Below are 8981 nucleotides of genomic sequence, written 5' to 3'. Positions count from 1 at the left end.
GCTGGGCGGTGGTGGAGCGCGCCTTTAATCCCAGCACTCGGGAGGCAGAGGCAGGCGGATCTCCGTAAATTTGAGGCCAGCCTGGTCTACAGAGCAAGTTCCAGGACAGGTTTCAAAGCTACAGAGAAACCCTGTCTCAAAAAATAACAAAACAAAACAAAAACAAACAAAAAAAAACAGTCTCGTTATCTATCTGTACCATTTGGGGCAAATGCTAGATATAACAAAGGCAAATCCAGAGTTGGCTACCTAGTGTCATAAGACATACTGTTCAATATTTAAATCTCAGACAGTTCCTGGAGTGCCCCAACTTCAGGCCTCTCAGACCCCCCCCCCCCCACCGTGCTGACTTCCCTCATATAGCCCTGGGTGCAGTGTGTGTGTGTGTGTGTGTGTGTGTGTGTGTGTGTACGCGCGCGCATGCGCACACACACACACACACACACACACACACATACATCTGTTTTTTGTATATCCCTGCCACCCAAGTGGAGTTCCTGAAAAATCACTGGGCCTACAGAAGATTCGCAATAAATGCTTGACAAAAACTTAAATCAACCTGTAGACCAAGAACGTGTGCCTATATGTAAGGATGTCTAACTCAACCCCTCTGCTCTCCAGCAATGGCCCAAATCATCGACGTGGTGCCCTGGGAAGATGGCTCCGCCCATGTATATGCTTCCCCAGCCATCCTCCTCCCGCTGGAGCGCGTGCGCAACCCACTCGCCGGTGTGAAGCACCAGCTCTATCACCCAGCCCTGCCCACGCTGCGGCGCATGGACATGGACACTGTCAAGGGCTGCCTATCGGATGAGCACTCCCAATCTTCCACCTACTGCTCCAAAGGTCAGGCCACGTCGCCACCAGCAGCTCAAGGGTCTCCTGTTTGCCTTTGGAGCAAGGGTGGCTCTCAAGATGGGGATCTTGGAGGAAACGGCTGGGGGCAAGTGGTAGATGAAAAAATGATGGAGGCCAGTCCAGCTTTCTACTCCCTTCCAGAAGGTTCCTCCAAGATCCACCCACTACTTCCCGAGCAGAAAAATGGGGACCGGTACAGAGCCTGCCTCCCCACTCCCGGGACTTTGTGAGGCAGCGTGAACTAAGGGTGAAGGGCGGGTTACCTGCTACTGCACGACTGATGAGCAGAGAACCCTGCTGCTGCTGTTGTGGGGGGCGGTGTTCTTTTACTTCCTTTAGGTCTTAACAAAATAAGGTTTCTTCGGCTTGGAAATTTGAAGGCAACATCCCCACTGCATCGCAACACGTAGCCCAGGCTGGCCTTACACTCTGCTCCTCCTGTCTCAGATCTGTAGCCCCAAACCTGATCTTCTTACTGGACTGTCATGCGGAGGAGGAGGGCTTAAGCTGCGCTCGCACAAAGAGGTCAGAGGAAAAGCCTCGGGCGTCGTTCCTTGGTTTGCTGTTCACCGTGGGTTTGAGACGTGGGTTTGTTCCTAGACAGGCTGGACTAGCTGACCAGCAAATGCTGGGATCCTCCTGTCCTCTCTGCACACTAAGATGACAAGTGTCCCCCACCACACTCAGTTTTTCATGAGTGTGCCAGGGCCAGACCTTGGGTCCTCATGTTTATATAGCAAGCACCTTACTAACTGAGCTATCTCCCCTGCGCCTCCAGTCTTTGAGACTGTGACTTGTACGCTGTCCTGGCTGACCTTGAACTCCTGAACTCAAGCTGTCCTTGTTCAACCTCCATTTCAGCAGGGATTGGCGGTCTACACCACCACACTTGATACAGAAAGTCTTTTGTTCCCTGACTTTATAAGATTTTTCAAACAGAAAAATGTTGAAACGGCAGTGTTCTGAGCTCCTTTCCCTCTGCCCGCCCGAGGTCTGTTGCAGTTTGTATTCACACGCTATCTCTTGCTTTCTTTCTTTTCTCCATTTCTCTCTCTCTCACTCTCTCTGTTTTCTCTCCTGTATCCTCCTTTCTTCTCCCTCCTCCTCTTTTCCTTTCTCTCTCTTTTCTCCCTCTTTCTCTCACATTCACACACACACATGTGCATGCCAAATTTTGCCAGGGAGTTGGTTCCCAGCCCCCTTCATGACACGATACCATTATCATACCTAGGAAAGTTAACAATAATTCCACAATAGCCCTTAACCAGCACCCTTAAAATCTCCCCTGGAGTCTACAAATATGTATATTATAGTTTAAAATGGGAATGGGGTTGAATTGAGGATTATGCATCAGGTAAGTCTTTAGCCTTAGCCTAAAACGATTTTCCATCGTTTCTATTTTTTCCTTGGACTATTGGATTTTTATTATAATTTTTTTGTATTTAAGATTAAGATTAAATCATGTCCCCCCCACCCTTCACTTTCCGCTCTCCAAAGCCTCCTATATACTTCCCTGGGCTCTCCCTCAAAATCATGCCTCCTTTTCTTTACTTGCCATCACATACATACATACATGCATACATATGTACATAGTCCCAAATATAACATGCTCAGTCTGTATAATGTATGTGTGTTTTCAGGCCTGACTACTTGGTATCAGAAAGCCGATTGGTGCGCTCTTCCCTGGGAAAGACTATATCTCCCACTCTCCACCCTCCTTAGATACTGCTGTAGTTCTTCGTCTATGCTTGAGACTTTGTGACCTTCCCTGCTTCCATGTTAGGTGTCAATTGGTGCCATCCTTGTTCAGGTCATATATGTGCAGCCATGTTAGTGAGATTTCACAGGTGTAGCTTCACTGACATTTCTAGGAGATATAATCTCACAGCAAAATTCCTGCTCTTCTGGCTCTTTCTGCTCCCTCTTCCAGGATGATTCCTGAGCCTTGCAAGAGTTGTGTTATAGACGTATCACTTGGAACGAGACACCGCAAGTCCCCATTTTGATCAACTGTGGTTTTCTGTAATGGTCTCCTGTATATGTGTTGCTTTTATTGATTAATGAATAAAGAAGCTACTCTGGCCTGTGATAGGGCAGAATAGAGATGGGCGGGGAAAACTAAATTGAATGCTGGGAGAAAGTAGGCAGAGTCAAGGGGACGCCATGTAGCCACCACAGGAAACAGACACACTGGAACCTTGCCAGTAAACCACGAACCTTGTGGTAAAATATAAGATGATGGAAATGGGTTAATTTAAGGTATAAAAACTAGCTAGCAATACACTTAAGTGATTGGCCAAGCCATGATTTAATTAATATAGTTTCTGAGTGATTATTTCTGGCCTAGGCATCCAGGAACCAATGAGCAGCCTCCAGCAACAGTCTCCATCTACTACAAAGAAAAGTTTCCTCGATGAGAGGAGGAAAATTGCATTTACCTTGGATATAAGGATGAATATTTACCACTAAGGGATTATGCTGGTTTAGCAAAGTGGCAGGTGTGGGTTCTCCAAGATCAATGACTTCTCTAACCCCAAGTAGTTGGTTAGGTTTCCACCCAGGCATGACCTCCCTCTTGTTGAGTAGGTCTTAAGCCTAATTAGAGAGCTGATGGTCACTGCCAAGTTATGCTTGCTACTATTGCTACTATTGTTACTATTGTTACTATTGTTACTATTGCTACTATTGCTACTATTACACCCTTAGGGTTATCATGGCATGCTGGCCATTGTCCTGGTTCATAGTATCATAGCTGGGTGGGGCTTTCCTCCTTTGTAAAGTTTACCAGAAGGGACCACAAAAGCTAGTCCTCAGAGAAGAGGCTTTTGGGGCAGATCCAACTTGGGTGCTCTGGATCCTGGTCAAAGTGCACAGAATCTTTAGCCATAGCCACCGCTGGGAGGCAACCAAGTGAAACACCAATAATGTATAATGTTTTGGGAGTCTCTTGGACAACCTTGACCAGGAATTCAGAAGAGAGCTTCTTATGCCCAGTGTTAGTTTTGTTTGCTTATTTGTTTTGCTTTTTTAAGGTGGTCTATGGCACTTGGAAGGGGCATTGTCAGCCCAGATGGAAATTTTCATTTAAAATATGTGTGTATTGTATTATAGGTATTTTTATGTAGTTAAATAATAGTATGATATCCTTATTGTTATGTTATTCCTTCCCTTCTCTTTCCCTATTTATCTCTCTTCCCTAAATAATGTCCCTCTATTTTTCCCACTTCCTCCTTCACATCACTTGTACTCTGCTATTTCCTTCCACCTGTGTTCTCTTTTTATTTTCCTGGTTTCTGCAGTTACTCCAGGTTATGCACTCACATCCAAAGACTTCAGACTAGAAATCTCAGATGAGAGAGAATTATAACATTTATCTTCCTGGGTCTTGGTTACTTTATTCAACATGATCTTTTCTAGTTCTGTCTATCTAACCAGGCCCTGGAGAAGGATGTTGTCCTATTGTGTTTTGTTTCATTTTGTTCTTCAAGACAAGGTTTCTCTGTGCAGCCCTGGCTGTCCTGAAACTCACTCTGCAGACTAGGCTGGCCTTGAACTCACAAAGATCCGCCTGCTTCTGCTTCTGAAGTGCTGAGATTAAAGACTTGCGCCACCACTGCCGGACTATTATTGACTTTTTAAGGGAGTCAAAACAACAGCATTGTAGACAATCCTCCACGGTGAGTTTCAGCAATTGTTTCCAGGGTATTCTTAAATTTGTTACATGAAAGATGGATCTAAAGGCTTGATTATCCACCTTCAGCATTTCATAGGTGACCTGACAATGTAAGAAGGTCACTAAATTCTTCATTGTTTATGTTGCTACCTTTGGCGATTTGGTTAAAGTGGTGACCTGAGTATCAGCTCTTCTTGGTCTGCAATAGTCTCTGTAATGGTAAAAGTAAAATGTTGCAGGTCCCCAAGTGGCTGCAGCAGGCAGCAGGGAGCCCCTGAGTGGCAGGTGAGGGACCGAGACTAATAGGTACGCCATGCAGAGTGAGGTTGGATATTTATTTAGTGGCTTATGGAGGGGAAAAGAGGGTAAGGGGAGAAAGAGAGATGGGGAGGAGAGGAGCCACAGCAGCAGCTACCTCTTTGGGAGAGAGATGGAAAAGAAGAGAGCTCAGGCTGCAGGAAAGAAGGGAGATTTGCTGGCCTCAGTGGTGGAGGGTGGGAGTGGGCAGGGTTTGTCTCTTAAAGGGACAGGATGGACCATTACAGTCTCAAGACTTAAAGATCCTAGACCTACATGAACTCAAATGAATACTTTTTGTTGTTCTTCTGGGGATTGAAGACAGGGTCTACACAAGCTAGGCAGGTTCTTTACCATTGAGGTGTACCCTAGCCCTTAGATTTTTGAGACCAAGTCTCATGAGATAGCCCACACCGATCTCAGACCCACAATCCTTCTTCAAGTGCTAGAATTGCAGGTATGTACCACCACACCTGACTCAGATTACTCTCCACAGTTCCCTAGCGCAGGTATGATTGGGTTTATTTAGTTTAATAACCAATGCTACGTTCTTTTGCTGTTAAAAACATGAAAATGGGTCCCCTTCTTTTGACATCATTTGTGGAGGCAAAGGATGTGTGCATATTTGCAATTCTTTTTATTTTAAATTTTCCTGGACTGCTGTCTGTAGGCTCTAATCAATTCACACAGCCTCCAGTAAATATATGCTGAGGGGCCTATTTCTTTTTTTTAATTATTTTATTGGCGTTTTAGCCTGTATATATTTGTGTGAGGGTGCTGGATCCTGGTGTTACAGACAGTTGTAAGCTCCCATATGGGTGCTGGGAATTGAACCCTGGTACTCTAGAAGAGCAGTCAGTGCTCTTAACTTCTGAGCCATCTCTCCAGCCCCTGAGGGGCCTATTTCTTAAAGCTATACAACATTTGCATTGTTCCCAGTCTGGCCTAATAAGTGGAGGAAATTGAAATATTAATGTAAATTAAATGTACATTCATCTTATAAAAACAGGGTGTCTTTTTATGTGTTTAGGGACCATGAAGTCAAATGAATTTCTAGTATTTGTATATGAACTACTTAACCAAGCCATTTATCCATGTTTCCCAGCACTTGGGAGGCAGAGGCAGGCGGATCTTTGTGAGTTCGAGACCAGCCTGGTCTACAAGAGCTAGTTCCAGACAGGCTCCAAAGCTACAGAGAAACCCTGTCTCGAACCCCCCCCCCCAAAAAAAACCCTAACTTTTTTTCTTTGAGACAGAATCTCACTATGTAATCTTGGTTGGCCTAGAACTTGAGATGTAGATCAGGTTGACCTTGAACTCCCAGAGATCTGTCTGTCTTTGCCTCCTGATAGCTGGGACATTTTTTTCTCTCATAAGGTGCCTAGTGTGGGTCAGGCCTCTAGGGTGGACCTGTAAGAGCTCCTGAAAGGGACACCTTTATCATCTTTCAACAGATGACTTTAACAAGGCCCACTTCACACTCCTGGGAGTCCCCAACAAACCCCTGCAATGCCTGGTGAGTGTACTTTGTCCTCAGCCGTGGATGAGTGGCACCAGTCTGTACTGATGCCTAGGCACTTCTGGTCCAGGGCTCTACTTCCTGAGCATATGCCCAGCCGCCTACCAGAGACTTCACCCCCATGCAATCCAGGCCCTGGTTTACTGTATCTCCCCTCCCCCAGTCCAATGGGCCTAATGTCAGCTCAGGAAGCCCCCAGGATCTTGCATCTGCCATTATGATCCATCGTTCCGTAGGACTTCACAGGGACCGGCCAGAAGCTCTGTCATAAGTACCGCGAAGGAAAAATGGTGCCCATCGCACCAGGCATCAACCGGGTCGACTGGCCCTGCTACACGCGTGCCATTGAAGACTGGTCTAAATTCGTGTCCAGGTCCGGGGAGTTCAAGCTACCTTGCATCAACAAGAGGGGTCAGTCTACCATTCACAAAGGGCTCCCTAGAGAGGGGGGAGATCTCCCGCAGGTTGATGACATTCTAAAGCAAGGAATGAAGGAATAAGGACCATGGGCCCAAGGACCAGCAACGCAAGCACAGGGACCAGGTTGGGGTTGGAGAATGGCTGGGACAATTCCAGGTCAGGGAAGCCACTGGGGCTGGGCCTGAGAGCTAGCAGGGCTCCGGCGGGGAGGAGCTTAAATGAGGGCGGGCCAGGTTTGTTCGGATCTAGGTCCCCAAGGTGGGTTCTTTTCACAGTGGAGAGTTTCAGTGGCTACGCGGTGCGGTACTTGAAGCCTGACGTGACCCAGAACTGGCGGGTAGGGAAAGATGCACGATGCACGTAGACCCGACCCGGGTGCTTGGGAGGGAAGCGGCTGCTGGGGTCCGCGCCCTGAGGGCTTACAGATCCCCATTCCTGTGGCCTGCCCCAGTACTGCCTCAACCAGAACCCCAGCCTGGACCGCTATGGACAGAAGCCCATGCCTTTCGACTCGCTGTAAGTGAGAACACGCGGGACCCCTACGGGACCCCGATACCCGAGCTGGGAAGTGGGGATTGTTACTGTAGGACAGATACTGAATTCCTACCGAACCGGCACCTGTCGGCGGGTGCCTGGCACCTCCAAGCTCTGGGAGCCGTGTTCAGCAGGGTTTTTCTCGGTTCTTTCTCAGGAACGCATTTCGACGCTTTGGCTCCCACTACAGGTAGTGAATGGCCCCGCCCTGGTCGCAGTCTGCCACGCCCCCTGGGAAGGGGGACTTGAAGATGCTCAGCCAGCTATCAACCTACTGCTTAGTGGGCCTGGGCTAGGGGTGCATTTCTCACCAGGATTGGCCCGGTGGAGGTCGGAAGGAGCGGGCCTGGGAGGATGGAGAAGGAAGGAACTGCCATCTGCTTCCTGCTGCGTGATAGCGTCCCCAGCAGGGTCACCTTTAGTTAAAGGCTAGGTACTAAGTGGAAGTGCTGAGAAACTCATCTCTCCAGCCACACCCTGTGCGGCAGACTCCGTGATGCGACCCCATCCCCTACACACACACACACACACACACACACACACACACACACACTGGCACAACCATGCACTCTGTCTCTCCCTACAGCACACACTCTTCTTCACCTCTTGTAGCTTGTAGCATCCGGAGTGCCCTTTCCTATTCCCGAAAACTGCCTTCCCCAGCTCACACGGAGGAAAACTTTGGGTGTTGTTACTGTGTGACACTAGAGTAGGTTCATACATGACTGAAAAGCCATGAAGCAGTTGACGTTGAGGAGTCATTGGGAAATAGTATGAGGTAGATTCGAGATGAAGAAACTAGTCAAAAAGATACGACAGGAAATAGGGGGCTATTGAAGGCTCTTGGGCACATAGCTGGGATGGAAACTATTTTTAGATCCCTGAGGACAGAGAGGTGGGCTTTGGGGTGGTGGTGGAGCGTGGGAAGAAAAGCTTGTTTTTTCTTGAGAGCACCCTGGAGTTCCCATTTCACTCCTCTTTCTCTCTACAGTCGTACCAGCTACCTGACTCCCTGGCATTAATCTGTGGGTGGGGAAGGCTGATCCCTCTATGGCTGGACTGTGTCACCTCCAGGTCCCCTAGCAGGACAGAGGGCATATGGTGGCACCATCCATCTCCCTAGGAGTTCAGTTCAAGAAATAAATCTATTGCTTCTTTAGAGAGGCCCTAGGCCTCTATGTGTATGTATATATGTGTGGCATGGGGGGTGGTCTGGGTCAAGAACAGTTGGTCGTGTATTATTACCCTTGTCTGCTCTTTGCCAACACCTAGGGAATGGGAAGAGAGTGTGTAGGGGCTAGTGATGGATGTTTTGTGGCCTTGCATAGAATATCAGGCCTGAGGCTCAAGTCTAGCTGGGGCTGAGGCACTTGGGCAGGCTGGGATCTGGCTCTCCCTTGTCCTTTTTTCCCTTACCTGCAACCCCTAACCAAGATCCTGAATTTGCAACCTTCACCTGAGTTTGAGCACTAAGTGGAAAGGATGGGATGAGAGGGATCCGTGACACCTCTCTGGAATGGGTTTCCTGGTAGCTTGTGCCATCTAGTCCCTATGAAGCAGTAAGTTTCAAATATAAACCTGGATGAGGTGAGAGCATTCCGGTCTCTTCAAGGCACTAAGGAATTTATCACCTAAATAGAAGGTCATCTGCTTTCCTCTTCAGCAGTGCGACTGGCCCTC

At 47.9% G+C, this 8981-nt stretch overlaps 1 protein-coding gene across 1 annotated transcript; it reads left to right on the top strand.

Moving 5' to 3' along the window:
* Nucleotides 1-623: 623 nt before the first annotated feature.
* Nucleotides 624-8323, top strand: LOC121447640 (testis, prostate and placenta expressed). Its single transcript, XM_041651011.1, has 7 exons — nt 624-846; nt 6283-6344; nt 6584-6758; nt 7043-7104; nt 7219-7283; nt 7459-7491; nt 8293-8323. Exons 1-7 carry the CDS (start codon nt 624-626, stop codon nt 8321-8323), a joined length of 651 nt encoding a protein of 216 aa, XP_041506945.1.
* Nucleotides 8324-8981: the final 658 nt, after the last annotated feature.

Source organism: Microtus oregoni, unplaced genomic scaffold (assembly GCF_018167655.1).
Source record: "Microtus oregoni isolate MIOR12 unplaced genomic scaffold, Mior012 000004F_ref0000308, whole genome shotgun sequence".
Lineage (NCBI taxonomy): Eukaryota > Metazoa > Chordata > Mammalia > Rodentia > Cricetidae > Microtus > Microtus oregoni.
The sequence above is the reverse complement of the archived record's forward strand: the minus strand, read 5'-3'. Positions and strand labels throughout refer to the sequence as shown.